This window comes from Equus quagga, chromosome 2, assembly GCF_021613505.1.
Source record: "Equus quagga isolate Etosha38 chromosome 2, UCLA_HA_Equagga_1.0, whole genome shotgun sequence".
Classification (NCBI taxonomy): domain Eukaryota; kingdom Metazoa; phylum Chordata; class Mammalia; order Perissodactyla; family Equidae; genus Equus; species Equus quagga.
Window position 1 is genome coordinate 94540228 of NC_060268.1, and position 15112 is coordinate 94555339.

The 15112-nt window shown below is 38.5% G+C and overlaps 1 protein-coding gene across 2 annotated transcripts in view; it reads left to right on the top strand.

Moving 5' to 3' along the window:
• The window catches only part of SH3GL3 (SH3 domain containing GRB2 like 3, endophilin A3), a 125944-nt gene that overhangs the window by 63060 nt on the left and 47772 nt on the right, over positions 1-15112 (top strand). For both annotated transcript variants that reach the window (XM_046654306.1, XM_046654307.1), the window contains exon 2: positions 11907-11975. In XM_046654306.1, coding sequence (XP_046510262.1) covers positions 11907-11975 — 69 coding nt within the window. The remainder of the gene's footprint in view (positions 1-11906; positions 11976-15112) is intronic.

Sequence of the window (15112 nt, forward strand, 5' to 3'; positions counted from 1 at the left end):
ATATGCAAATATTGAAAACATTGAATGCAGGGTTCATGGAGGGGGTTAAACATTTTTTATGGAAATAAAACATGCATACAGGGGAGTGACACATACATAGGCAGCTTGATGTATTTTAACAAAGTGAACACGTACGCATACCAGCTCACGATATAGAACACGGCCAGCACCCGAGAAGGCTCCGTGGTAACCCCACCTCAAAGGTAACCACTCACCGACTCCTATCACCATGGGTTCGCTTTTCCTGTTTTTAAATTTTATGTGAATGGAATAATACAGCATATTCTCTTTTATATTTGAACTTTATATAATTAGAATCACACTGCACGAGCTACTTTCGTTAAATGTTATGTCTGAAGTCTACCCATGCTGTTGCATGTGCCGGGAGTAGTTCTTTCTTTTTAGTTCCTATACAGAATTGCATTAGAGAAGTAGCCGCGATCTAGTTATTCGTTCTGCTGTTAATAGACGTTTGAGTTGTTACCAGTTTTTGGTGGTTATGAGTAATGCTGCTTGTACATGAATTTTGGTGTACGTATGAGGAATTTCTGCTGGGTATTTACCTAGGAATGCAATTACTGAGTCATAGGGTATGGCTATTTATATATTCAGTTTTAGTAGATTCTGTCAAACTGTTTTCCAAAGTGGTCGTACTGATGTATACTCCCACCAACAGTGTATGAGGGTTCCACTTGCTCCATTAATCCTGTACTATCGTTTTAAAATAATTTTAGCCATTCTGGTGGCAATGTAGTGGCATCTCATTGTGGTTTAATTTGTATTTCCATGATAATAATGGAAATATTTTTATATGCTTACTGGCTATTTGGATATCCCCTTTTTGTGAAGTTGCCTCTGTAAGAGTTTTGCCTATTCTAAAATATTGAGTAGGTTGCCTTTCTCTTAATGACTTGTAGGAATTCTTTTTAATGTCTGAATGTGATTCTTTGCAAATATATTGAAAATATCTTGTACTCTATGGCTTGATTTTTCACACTCTGTCTTTGCTTGTTTTTAATGAAGTCCAACATATCGGTCTTTTTCTTTATAGTTAGTATTTTGGGAACTGATTGAGATGTCTCTTATACCAAGGTTATGTTAACTTTTAAAATCTTTAAGGGTTTACCTTTGGCATTTATTTTAAGATCAATGAGGAATTGTTTTTGATGTATGGTATAGGGTAGGGGTCCTAAATTATTTTTAAGAAAATAAAGGGATCCTGAAATCAGAGAGTTTGAGAACTAGCAATTTAGAGCTATAAAACCCCCCTCTAAGAACAAGTTTAGTTACATCCCACAAGCTTAAATATATCTATATATTCGATGTTACTCATTTCAAAATATATTCGAATACTCATAGTGATTTCATGTTTAATTCAGTTTATTTAGATGTATTGTTTAATTTCCAAATATTTGGAAAATTTTTCAGGTATTGTTTTATCCATTAATTTCACTGTGGTCAGAGAACATATTCTGAGTGATGTCAGTCTTTGGGATCAGTGCAGATGTGCACCGTGATCCAGCACATGGTCTGTTTTGGTAAATGCTCCATGTCTACTTGAAAACAATCTTCATTCTGTTGTTTGCTGTAGTGTTCTCCATGTGTAAATCAGACCATTCAAGTCAAGTCAATCTGTTGATTTTTTTGGTCTGTTTTATCAGTTACTAAGAGAGAGGTGTTAAAAAATCAAAATATTTGGAATCATTTATTTCTAGTTTTAGTTTTATAAGATTTCCTTTTATACATTTTGAGGTTATGTTTTTAAGCACATACAGATTTAGGATTGTGATATTTTTCTTTTGAATTGAACATTTGTAATTTTTTAATGTCTGTCTGTCTTCTAGTAGTAATGTTTTTTGTCTAAAAGTATATTTTGTATGATATTAGTATAGCTTCTCAGGATTTTCTTGTTGTAAATGTTAGTGTTTGTCTGCTATATCTTTTTCCATGTGTTTATTTTCCTCCAATATCATTATATTTACTGTGCATCTCTTATAGGCAGAATATAGTGTAGTTTGATATTTTATCATCTTAGCCCATGCTTTTTGTATTTTAATTGGAATATTTAGTCCATTTACAGTTAAAGTGATCATTGATATTTTTCCGTTTAGATCTATGTTATTTTCTATTTGCCTCACTTTTATTCTTGTTTCTTCTTCTTTCTTGCCTTCTTTTGAATTAATCATTTTTATTCCATTTTGCTTCTCTAGTAGCTTGCTGTAAAAGCAATCCTAGAGATGACCACGTGCATTTTTTATGTGGTGGAGTCCTCCTTAAACTATTATTTTGTTACAAGCAATAGAAGACCTCACAACAATTTACCTCCTTAGTAATGGCTTTTGTGTACTGTTTCCATGTTTTAAAAGCCTACCTATATTTAAAACCTTGCAAGATATTATTATTGTTTTAAGCTGTCAGTATTCATTTAGATTTATCTTTTTGGTTCATTTCTTTCCATAGTTCCTTGTTACCATCTGGAATATTTTTGTTTTATTTGAAGAACTCCCTTTAGTGTTTCTTTTGGTGTGTGTCTGCTGGTGAGGAATCCTCCCATTTTTTTCCATCTGAATATCTTTAAAACTTTGCCTTCATCTATGAAGGGTATATTCAATGGAAATAAAATTTTAGATTGATGGATAATTTCTGTCAGGACTTAAAAGATATGATTTCATTGTCTTGTAGCTTCCATGATTTCTGTGACAGTGTTAGCTCACAGTCTTTTTTGTTGCTTTTTTGAATGGAGTGTTTTCTTCTTTGATTGTTTTTAGGTTTCTCTGTCTTGGTTTTCAGCAAAAGACTTGTGCCTAGGTATGCTTTTCTTCTTATTTATCCTGTTTGAGATTCATAGAAGAGCTTTAATCTGCAGCTTGATGTCTTTTTGATTATATTGAACAGTTCTCGGCCATCTTCTCTTCAAATATTGCTTTTTCCCCATTTCTCTGTTCTATCCTTTTAGAACTCTAAAATACACATGTTAGATGTTTCTACTGTGTCTAATATGTTTATAATGTTCTTTTTTGTATTTTTAATTCTCTTTCCCTTTACATTTCAATTTAGATACTTTCCATTGATTTATTTTCCGGTTCACATATTCTCTCTTTTGCAGTGTCTAATTGTTATTAAGCCCTCCTGTTGAATTCTTAATTTCAGTTATTGAATTTTTCATTTGCTCTCTCTCTCTCTTTTTTTTTTTTTTGCTGAGGAAGATTTTCCCTGAGCTAACATCCACTGCCAATCTTCCTCTTTTTGTATGTGAGCCACTGCTACTGACAGACAAGTGGTGTACGTCCACACCTGGGAACTGAACCTGGGCCACCGAACCAAAGCATGCCGAACTTAACCACTAGGCCACTGGGGCTGGCCCCATTTGCTCTCTTTCTTTGTTTTACAGTTCTTTGGTGGAAATTTACATTGTCGTCTATTTTCTTGAACCTATTAACCATAGTTATGTTAAAGATAATTTCTGATGTCAATATTGGGATTACCTGTTGGGTTATCTTGTGTTTTTTTTAATTTAGCTTTCAGTTGTTTGGTTCAGTCTCCTGGTATACCAGATGATTTTTTATTTGGATGGCAGATACTGTATGTGAAGAGGGTAGCAGTTCTGGAAGTGCTGTTGTCTTCCTCCAGAGACGACCTGGTTTTATTCTGGCAGATAACGAGGGTAAAGACTTGTGATGTTGCTACAAACGGGATTGAAATGATTCAAGTTTGCTTTTTCGGCTTTGTGAGGACACATCTCTCTCTAGCTTGCTATTACTGCTAGGCTGTAGGTCTTCAGAAATTGAACTAAAACAGGATGTTTACCAGGGTGTCTCTTTATTGGGTGTCCTGAACTCCAATTTTGTCTCTTGATTACTGTAACAGTGCAAAAACCTCTGCTTAGAGGTTTAGCCGTTTAGCAGCCTCTTTGTGCTCATTTCTCAGCACCTTGCGTTATGTATACCCAACTTAGGAACTGTCAAAAGTGCTGAGAGGAAATTGCACATAGCCGGAACAGTTTCCTTTGTTCCCTGGAATTTCGGCCTCTGATATCCTGGTTTCCTAGGTTACAGTGCACTCCAATTTCCATCTCCGTAGCCCATTGAGGCCACGGCAACTTCCAGGCTGATGCTTCCTGCTCAGCCTTTCTGTCCTGTGTTGCAAGGCAGAGATTTCCCTAAAGGGAAAGAGCAGCCGTGAATGTCTGGCACTTCTCACTGCATTTCCCTTCTTTATGATTTTGGCCCCTCAAATCCCAGCTACCCTGGTTGCTCTCTGATGCCTTCAGAGATTTAAAAAAATTTCTGATTCTAAAATACTTTTTGACTTAGAGAAAAGTTGCAGAACTAATACAGACAGCTCACATATACCATTCACTCATCTTCCCCTAATGTTAACAACTTACAAATAGCCTTAATTATTTGTATTTGTAATTGAGTATTGCCATGTTTTCCAAGCTGATAAAAGCAGAACATGACTGCTAACTGGTTGAAAGGAAAACCAAAGGAGCCAGTAAAGAGGGTGAAATTTTTGGTGCAGGGCCCCAAAGTGTCTTCCTTACAACACTGCTCCTCTGAGACTTTTCCTGGTATGAGGTGTCTCCCATGACCGAATAAGGATGGGAAATGCTACATCTTATATGCACCCAGTTGGAAATCCACAATGCTCATTTCCTTTTTAAAGTCTTTGGAAAATGTTTTAGTAAAGAACTCTGCTTAATTTTTGTTCATTGCAGTGTTTCCAAACTTACATGGTCAAGGAGCTGTTCTTTTGCCTGACTCTTATTCACATCTCATGCAGCCAGAGTTTTGTGGCACTCGTCTCGGAAAATACTGTTCTGGAGCACTTTCTGAAATCCTGAGGTATAAATTTTACTTTTGTACATTTTCTCCTAGGTTCTGGCTTTCTTGCCATTTAATTTCTTGCTTCATAAAAGGGAAGAGGATGGAGAAGCCAAGGTTTCTTTGAAAACAGATATTTGCACAAGAAGCAAGCCAAGGCTATGTTAACATTTACCACTAAAACCTCAGCACATCTAGAGGAAAAGCCAAACGCAAAAGCTTTATGTTTCCCAAATAAATTTCTTTTACATCACTGCTCTGTTGAGTCTTTGGAATTGGTTTTTATTTTCCTATTATTGATGACGTTGGAGCCTGCTGAGAAGTAGATGGGGAGGGAGGATTTTTATCTCTAGCTGTAGCACCAAGGCATCCTGAGAGGGGTTTAATTGCATCATAATCCTCTTTTCACTGGGGGAATATCACACGAGCCACACTGACTTAGCCACACGTTTGTATTTTAGCCTCACACTTCCGTCTAGCGAGCCCAGGTCAGGTGCAGTGTTTGTGATGAGGAAGCTGAATGGGTGAGGGCAGTTGGTGTTTGAAATTGAAGAAGACAGAGTTTTAGGGGGAAATTGTGACACTCTTCCTTAGTCTACCTTTCCATTTAGTGTGTGTCCCTTTTTATCTCCTAACGGATCTCCTTGTCCACCTTCTGGCTCCCCTCTAGTGCATTCTCCATGGGCCGCTTGAGGGATCTTCCTGAGATGCAGACCTGATCACATCAATCACCTGCTTAAAAATCTCCATTGCCCACAGGATTCAGTTCAGCCTCATGATCTGGCCGCTGCTTGTATGGTCATTTTCATTTGGGGTCAGTCTTTCATGTCAGTTACCCTTATTGTTATGCTGTTTCCTGAATGCACTCTCATAGATATATATATTTTCATAAGTTATGCATTTGCTTATGCTGTTCTCTCTGCCAGAAATGCCACTTCCTCTGTAATCTCCTTGGTGCACTCAATATAGCCTTCTAGGCTCTGTTCTGGAACTTTCTTGGCACCTTCTCATCCATAGCATCTGCTTCCTTGCATCTGGATTTTAATAGCAAATTCTGCATCTCCCTATTACGGAAAAGTACGTACTTGCTTGTGTTATGGCCATTTGCTCCTGCTTCTCAGTGGGCCTGTGGGCAGCTGGAATGTAGAGCGATTGATCTTCGTATCCCTAGCATATCGACCTAGTCGGTAGACTTTCCGATGTTTGTTGAACTAGATTGAATGACCTCCTGTCAGTCTGAAACATTAAGCCAAAGTGTTTTTTTTAAAATGAATTTAAGGTGGTACATTGATTTCTAAATACTGCTTTTATAGCATCGTACCGGTTTTGATGTATAGTATTTTTTTGTTGTTAAATTTAAAAAGTTTTGTAATTTCTATTAGGGCTTCCTTTCCATTGTTATCTAGGACTGAATTCCAAAATTTTTTACCTACATATTTATTTTTATTGTTGACTTCTAGATTAATTGCACATGGTTAAAAAACATGTTCTATATGGTATTGATTGATTTTGGTCATTTTTCCTAATGTTCTGTCCATACTTTCAAAGAATATACCTTTTCTATTTATTGGCTGCCGATATATATATATATATATTTTTTCATATTGATTAAGGTTATTAATTTGGTCATTCGAATTATCTATATCCCTTCCACTTTTTTTAAAAATCATACTTGATCCATCAGTTTTCTGATCGAGTTGTGTTAGAATCCCCTCGATGGTCATGGATTTGTCAGTTTCAGTTCTTTCACTGTTTTGCCTTGTCTTTTTAAAGTTGTGCTGTGGCGTGGATCGTGTTATAAGAGCATGTTAGCGGATTGCTCCTTTTGTGATTAGGCCACACCTCTATCCCAGTAAATGCTTTGCCTACAAGTCTTTTTTGTCTGATATTATTGTTACTGGATTTATTTTGATTAATGTTTTCCTAGTATATATAATTCATTTTCAGTCTTTCTGTATGTTTTATTTTAGGTGCGTCTCTCAGAAGCTGCGTATTGCTGGATTTAAAAAATCCACCATATTAATTTATCCTTTAATAGGTTGAATTTAATCTGCTTGCATAGATAATGATTACTGACCTACTTGGACTTATTATTGCTATTTTATTTTGTGGTTTCTATTTGTCATCCTGTATGTTCCTCCCACATCCTTTTTCCTTCTTTTCTTTTGGATTGGAAGACGTTGATTTTCCACTAATGTGCTGGTATGGATACTGTGTTATAACTTACATAGTACTATATGTATACTGATTTATACTTTTAGTGGTTACCATTCGTTATGTAGAACACATACTTCTTAAACATTATTTGAAAAATGTCTACAGTTATGTCCATCTACCTCCTCCTGAATACAGAAGAACCTCAGTGGCTCAAAATATCCACTGAACACCCATCCCCTCCCTATCTTATTATTGCTTTAGTTTTAGTTTTACCTTTTTATAAACTCACATATTTGTTTGGCTTGTTTGTTTTTAGTCAGTAGTTAAATCCCCCACCATAGTTTATCAATTTCTATCCTACTGTTTCTTGTGATGCATACCTTCCATCTTGGTTCTGTTTTTATTTCCTTGATGAAGTACTTTAGCATTACTTCTATTAGATACTGCAATGGTCTGAATGTGTCTTTTTTTTTTTTTCTCTTTCTTAAACAACAGTTTAGGGAGACATGAAATTTAGATTTTCACTTATTTCTTCTCAGCGCTTTGAGGCTGGTCCTCCATTGACTCCTGGTTTCTGCTGTTGCTGAAAGAAATCTGCTGTCAGTCATATTGTTGCCTTGGTTGTTCCACTCCACTGTTTTTTCTTTCTTTTTTTTTTTTTGAGGAAGATTAGCCCTCAGCTAACTGCTGCCAATCCTCCTCTTTTCGCTGAGGAAGACTGGCCCTGAGCTAACATCCGTGCCCATCTTCCTCTACTTTGTATGTGGGACACCTACCACAGTATGGCTTGCCAAGCGGTGCCATGTCTGCACCCGGGATCTGAACTGCCAAACCCCAGGCCACTGAAGTGGAACATTCGAACTTAACCGCTGTGCCACCAGGCCGGCCCCCGCCCCACCGTTTTTTATTCTTGTCATCTCAGTGTGTCTAGGTGTGCATTAATATTTGTCTTGCTTAGCATTTGAGTGTGCCTCTAACCTGTGGACTCATACCTTCCTTCAATTGTAGGGGAAAAAGAGCTGTTAACTCTTAAGATACTGATTCTCCTATATTCTGTGCTTCTTTCTGGAGTGCCTATCAGATATATCTTGGAACCTCACTTATCTTCCATACTGATTATCTGATATTTTATATTTTTTAAAACAAAACTCTTTGTCCTTTTAAATTTTTTGTTCTTTAGGTAAGTTCCTTAGTAATATTTTCTAGTTAACTAGTTCTCACCATGATTGTGCCCAGTCTGGGTACATCTATCGAATTTTTCATTTTCATAACTATATATTTTTTTATTTCCAAGATTTCTAATTTTTTATACTATTTAAAAAATTTTTTCCCTTTTGAGTAATTGCTTACTCTTTATTGATAGAAGTTATTCCTTCATTTATCATATTGATAATATCCTAAACATACACATGAAGTCTTTGTCAGATTGTTTCGTAAAATTATTTGTACCAGGAGTGAATTCATGTTGTGATGTGCGATTTTGTTGGCTATCTTTCTTGGTGTTATAGTTATTCATGTGCCTTAGAATTTAGATTTCAAGGCTTAATTTTAAGTGGGGAGGGTGTCTTTTTGTCACTTTTAACCCCTCTGTGCTCACTTCTATCTGGTGGCTGTGGTTTTTTTCCACTTGGCTTCCCAAGGCCACAGTGCTGACTGCTGGTCTCTGTTCCGTGGTGATGTTGGGGATATCTTGATCTAGCCACAGAGCTGGGGGGTAACTTGAATGGTCCTTTGCTCTCTAGTCTCCCTGGGCCTGCAGATTGCAAAATGCGCTAAACTTAGCCAGTGGTTTGCATCTGGATGTTTTTCCAGCCTCCTTCTTCTGATCTTCTGTCTTTAAGCAGAACTTAATTCCAGGCTTTTGTCTCATGGAGCACTTTTTTTTTTGTTTTTTTGCTTGGGGAAGATTTGCCCTGAGCTAATATCTATGCTGATCTTCCTCTATTTTGTATGTGGGTTGCTGCAACAGCATGGCTGTCAAGTGGTGTAAGTCTGCACCTGGGATCCAAACCTGTGAACCCCGGGCCACTGAAGTGGAGCACGCAAACAGCCGCTACACCACCGGGCCGGCCACCTCAAATGGATATTTTATTTATTTATTTATTTATTTTTCTTAAAGATTGGCACCTGAGCTAACAACCGTTGCCAATCTTTTTTTTTTTTTTTTATGCTTTACCTTCCCAAATCCCCGCTGGTACATAGTTGTATATATTTTAGTTGCAGGTCCTTCTAGTTGTGGCATGTGGGATGCCGCCTCAACATGGCCTGATGAGTGGTGCCATGTCCCCGCCCAGGATCCGAACCAGCGAAACCCTGGGCCGCCGCAGCAAGGCACGTAAACTTAACCACTCGGCCACAGGGCCGGCCCCTCAAATGGATATTTTAAAGTAGAGATTTATGCATGGGCTTCTGGGGTTCTAGTAGCCTTCCAAAATTACAGGCAACTGTATCAATCAGCCTTTGCTCTGTAACAAACCACCCCAAAACATAGTGACTTAAAACATAAACTGTTTCTTTCATTCACAGTTCTGTGGGTCAACAACTTGAGCTGGAATCTCCTGAGTGGGTCTCTGGGTCTGGCTGATTTCAGCTGGGCTCGGGCTCACTCACCGGTTGGAGGTCAGTTGCCAGGCTTATCTCTGCTCCGAGTGGTTTTTCATTCTCCAACCAGCTAGCTCAGGCTTATTCATGTGCAGCTGGTTACAGTGGACCTCAGAGAGTGGGCAGAAGTATCTACAAAGCCTCTTTCTAGCTATAAATTAAACTCAGTATTCTCATAGTGTGGCTTGCATTCTATTCTGTTGACAAAAGCAAGTCAGGGTGGAGAAACAGACGCCGCTCTTAATGGGACGAGCTGCAAAGTGTTGTGGCTGTTTCTGCAATCCGCTGTGCAACAGTATGTGTTTTTCCTGGGGAATGGTTGTGTAACTTTTATTAGATTCTTAGAATATTAACTCCAAAGTTAAGAACCAATAGTTTTAAGTGATTTCACTACTGAACAAAAAGATTTTTGGGGGACGTCATTGATGGGTAGGTTTGTTTGCACTGGGATAATCCTGACTTTTAGAGTGGTTCCTCTTGTTACGTGCTGTCTCGCACAGCTGCATTTCTGACTTCTGGACTAAGCTTGGAAAACAAGAACTGCTGTGTAGTGTATCAGTCAGCATCTACTGAGTAACAAAGCACCCCCACGTTTAGTGATCTAAACCACCGTTGATGTGACTCGTTCCATGGCTCAGCAGATAGGCTGACCTCAGCTGGGCTCGTGTGTGTCTGCAGCCAGCTGCAGCTCAGCCTGGGGCTCTGATCTGGGGTTTGGCTGGTTGTCCTGATGGGGATATTTGGGTTATGTGTCTCTCACCACCCAGCACACTAGGCTGTGCTTGTTCACATGGTGTCAGCAGGGTTTCAAAAGAATGACCAAAAGCACGCAAGATCTCTTAAGGCCTAGCCTTGTCTCCGTGGGTCAGAGCAAGTCACACGCCAGCCCAGATTCACTCTGGGGGAAACAAACTCCAGCTCTGGCCAGGAGGAACTGCAGAGACATAGATGGGGATTCCAATGGGAAGATGGAGGATCATGGCCATTTTTGTAGTCTTTCTTGTCTTCTCTCTTCAAGTCATTCCTTCTCACACCTCAAATTTAAGTTAAATACTGTCTGGGTTCATATTCCTCCTACTACATAGTAATACTGTGTGTGTCGTAATAGTAGTGTAAATAGTAGCAGAAAGCCACACATACATTTAAAACGACCTGCAATCCTTTTACCATTAATTGTTGATACCCACCCACCCCCCTTTACTACTGATTTTTTATATTCATGGAAATATTTTAAAGGTGTAAAGAAATTATGTTGATGTACTTTTCTAAAGGAAGTGATTCAATGTATTTGCTACTTCCATTCCATTCTTCTTGTTGTCTAATCCAACCCACACTGGAGCCTGCAGTGCTTTTCTAGTGTGATGAGGACACTTTGGGGACTTCTCAGTCATCCTCTTTAGCTTGGCGTCTGAGAGTCTCTGGGATGCGGCTCTGCCTGCCCTTCAGCTTTTATTTCCAGCCCGCTCTCCCTCAAGCCCTCTTCATTACAGGGAAGCCAAATGTCTTGCTGTTTCTTGAGCACATTTCCCTGCACCAGTGGTTCTCAACTGTCCAGAGGCATTTCCGGTTGTCACAATGTGGGCAACGTGTCGCCACTGGCATCTTAGGTAGAGCCAGGGATGCTGTGAACCATCCCACAATGCACAGGAGAGCCCTCACAACAAAGAAATATCTGGTCTAAATATCAGTGTGCCAAGGCTGAGAAACCCTGCCCCACGTATTATTGTCTCTGGGCCTTTTTTCATGCTGCCTCGTGCTGGAAGACCTTTCCGTCAGTGCCGCCTGTTGCAATGTCCCCTGTCCTTGAAAAGCCAGCTGAAATGCCAAGCCTTCTAGGAAACAGATCGGGCATGGTCCCCACCCCCACCTCACACTGTAGGCTCACAGAATCCTTTTTGTGAATCACTGAAATGCCCATTGCTTAGTACGTTTACAATAATTTGTATCCAGGACTCTTATGTTGTATTGTTCTTATTGTTCTGCCCTTGTATTTTAGTTAACTGTTTGTGTTTAGTTAACTCTTTAGCTGAACACGGCTTTCCTGGATGACAAGGACCCTATCTTATCTATCTTTGTTTCTCCTACAGGACCCACCATGTGCTTTACATATAGTAGGTGCATAATATCTGTTGAGTGAGTGAGAAATCTGTATCTTCCAATGTCCTTAGATGTAGTTACTCCTTGCAACAATTTTCTTAAAGGATTTAGTCCAAAAAAAATCCAACAAGCCGAATCTGAATTTTTTTGTTTTTGCTTGTAATAATTTGTCAGAAATTGTGACAACAAATCATTGTCCAATGCAATTACTTGTGTTTATTTCTGCAGCTATTTAGTGAAAAAATAAGTGGCGTTGAAGGAACGAAACTAGATGACGAATTTCTTGACATGGAAAGGGTAAGAGAGCATTTTAATGTAAACTTTGTTACAAATTGACTTTTATTGCAATATGAGATATACTGATGCTGTAAAGGATATTAGAGTGGGAATCTAGAATGTTTGTATACACATGTGGATTATGGAATCCAGAAAGTGGTTCTTTGACACGTCAAACCCAGTTAAAGACCCTTGATCATGAAGCAAGTGGGCTGTGCCTAACTGGTTCCCTCTAGTGGACAAAAGTCAGAAATGCTCAAAAGATAGTTCATCTCGTCCAACAGTTAGAAAGGCCAAAGGAATTGTGATTATGTATCTTGGAGAGTCAAAATGTGTCTCTGGGACGAGATGGATAAACTTTGATTCACTGTGTGGACAACTCTGACTCTGCTCACATGTGTTGCAGCAGCTGTATAACAAGTGACTTTTGTCCTGGTTCTGCCACTAAAACTGGCTGTGTGAACTTGGGTAATGTTTCATCTTTTCTGACCTGTGACCAAGGATGATAACGTGTGCCCTGCTTGCCTCACATGGATGTTGTGAGAATTACGCAGAAAACTAACATGTGTGAAAGCGTTTAGAAAAATGTGATGAGCTTGTTCCAGAAATGATTGTTAACCGTGTTCCAAAGGAAGATTGTTGATGCTCTGTACATTAACAGGGTCAGCTGTGTGGAGGAGCTTAGGTGGAAGCAGAACTGGGACCACTAGTAATTACCAGCTTCCTCAGTTTCCTTCCCCTTTGTCTTGGGCCCTTGAAACATAGCCTTGTTTTAATAATTAGACTCCCCAGCTGAGAGAGAGCAGACAGAAAGCAAAGCCTCTGCCCTCAGGTGTATCCTCGAGGATACAGGATATCACAGGTGGTAGAGCTGTCAGCAGATGCCGGGCAAGGAAGTCCAGCCCCAGGTTGTGCCTTGGGGGTTACTGTCTTTAGGTTAATCTGGCCCTGGCCACACTGTCCTCCAGGACGCTCCCTGGGGAAAGGTTATTTTTTTTTTTGCTTTTGAAAAAAGTTAGTTTCTGAAAACTGAAAAACGTAGAAACGTTTTACCATCATCAGCGTACCTGAAATTACTTTACAAAAATCTCTTGATATATGAAGATATTATGTGTAACTTTATCACCAGCAAGATGACTCAGTTGAAATGTTAAATTTAAAAGCACGTTTCAGGAATTGTCGTTTCAGTTGATGGACTGAGATCCTTCTTATTTACTTCCTTTCCCTCCACAACTCCCAGGAGTGACAGAAGAAATATAAAAATAAGATATTTTATCTGTTTTATTGCATCTGTGAAAAGCATGGAAATATCTAATATGTGACAAGAAGTTTTAAGGAAGAGATGAGTTAGATGGTATCAGACCCACCTAAAATGTGACACAGAAATGACAAAGGTTTGGAGAAAGATGTTCCATGACAAACACTAGCTAGACAAAAGTGGAGAAACAATAGTAATGTCAAAGTAAAATTTGATGCAAAAAAACGCTAAATGGAAAAAGAGGATTTAAAAAAATTATAGAAAGATGCAGTCATGTAGCATATCAGGAAATTATATCAGTTATGAACTGTTATGCACACATAGCAAGGCATCTAAATATGTGAGGTAAAAGCTATCAGAGGTACATGGAGAACTGACAAAAATCCGAGTGGAAATGTCACTTTACATGTCACTTTCATTGATTAACAGACTAACTTGACAATGATAGATAGGCTCATGAAGGATTTGCATGAAATATGGTTAATACCTTTGATTATAAGTAGATATAGACATCTGCATTTCTCAAATTGAGAATTCATATTCTTTTCAAATTCCTTTAGAACAATTACAACAATCAATTGTATATTGGGCTACAGAAGAAACTCAATAATTATTTCCCAAAGTAAGGTCATAGAACATAAGGATTACAAGGAAGGTATAGCTTCCAAATTCTGGGTTTTTGGAAATTTAAAAACGTGTAAAAGTAATTCTTAATTTAAAGAGGAAATGAAAATTAAAATTAAAGAATATTTAATCATAAGAGAATTTTGTTTGTCAAAACATGAGCTATACAGCTGTATCTTAAATGCACTTAATAGAAAATAAATGTTGGAAGGAAGTGAATAAATCATTCAAGGCAAGAAGCTGGAAAATAGTAAATTGAATCACTCTAGGTGGAAGGAAGAAATCATTACAGATAAATGAGAGATTAATAAAATAGAAAACAATAACAACCAAAAGGTAGAACCAAGAAATAAAACCAGGAGCTATTTGTTTGAAAAGCCACTTCTACCAAGGGCGACCAAGAAATAAAAAAGGGGAAACACAAATAAATTACATAAGGAATAAGAAAGATATGATGACAGAGATGGATGCTTTAAAAATTTTTTTAAGACAGTACTATGAACAGCCGTCAGACACCAGGGCTGCCAGCAGCTGTCCATCTTGGGCTGAAGCCTGGGGCTCAGTGGGACAGGTTTTGGGGCACCTGAGGGTCGGGTGCCAACACTAGGTGGAAATTCCAGATTTAATCAAGCGACAAAGGTACCTTCACACCAGGTAGACTTTACAAAACTAATTTTCACCTCTCTACTTTCCTCGATTTTTCCTGGTGGTTTCCTCATATTTGCATAGTATTTTGTTAACCTCACACACACACACGCACGCACGCACCCTCATAATATCCCCAGCTATGCTAAGAGGGAGGTTTTGTTTTCCAACTGCATGAGTTATTTTTTCGATGTTCATCTTGACTGCCCATATTTGCCATTGTGTTTAGTGGTCATTCTCTTTAATTTGTAGAGTTTATTCCCGGTTTTGATTCCTGAGCTGTTCTGGGAGCAGCTCCAGTGGGTACATCAGGGCTTGTGAGTTTTGGCCATTTGTGGGTTATTTTGGCTTTTTTCCCCCCAAAAGAGATAGAAGGGTCTAAGTAGAAAGTATGCCCTCCTCTACCTCCTGTCATTGTCACCCTTGAGTGATGACTCCTAGCTTCCTGGTGGCTTTTCGTGTCCTAAGAGGGTTGTATACTTGGAATGGAACATTCTAAGTTGTGTTTTAATTAATATTGAATTTATTAAAGTTGCAAATCTAAAACCTAGTTCTTAAGCTTTAAGCTGGACTTATGGGTCTTATTTTTAAATTTAGTAATTTCGGTATAAAAATGCTGATCATTTTTAGT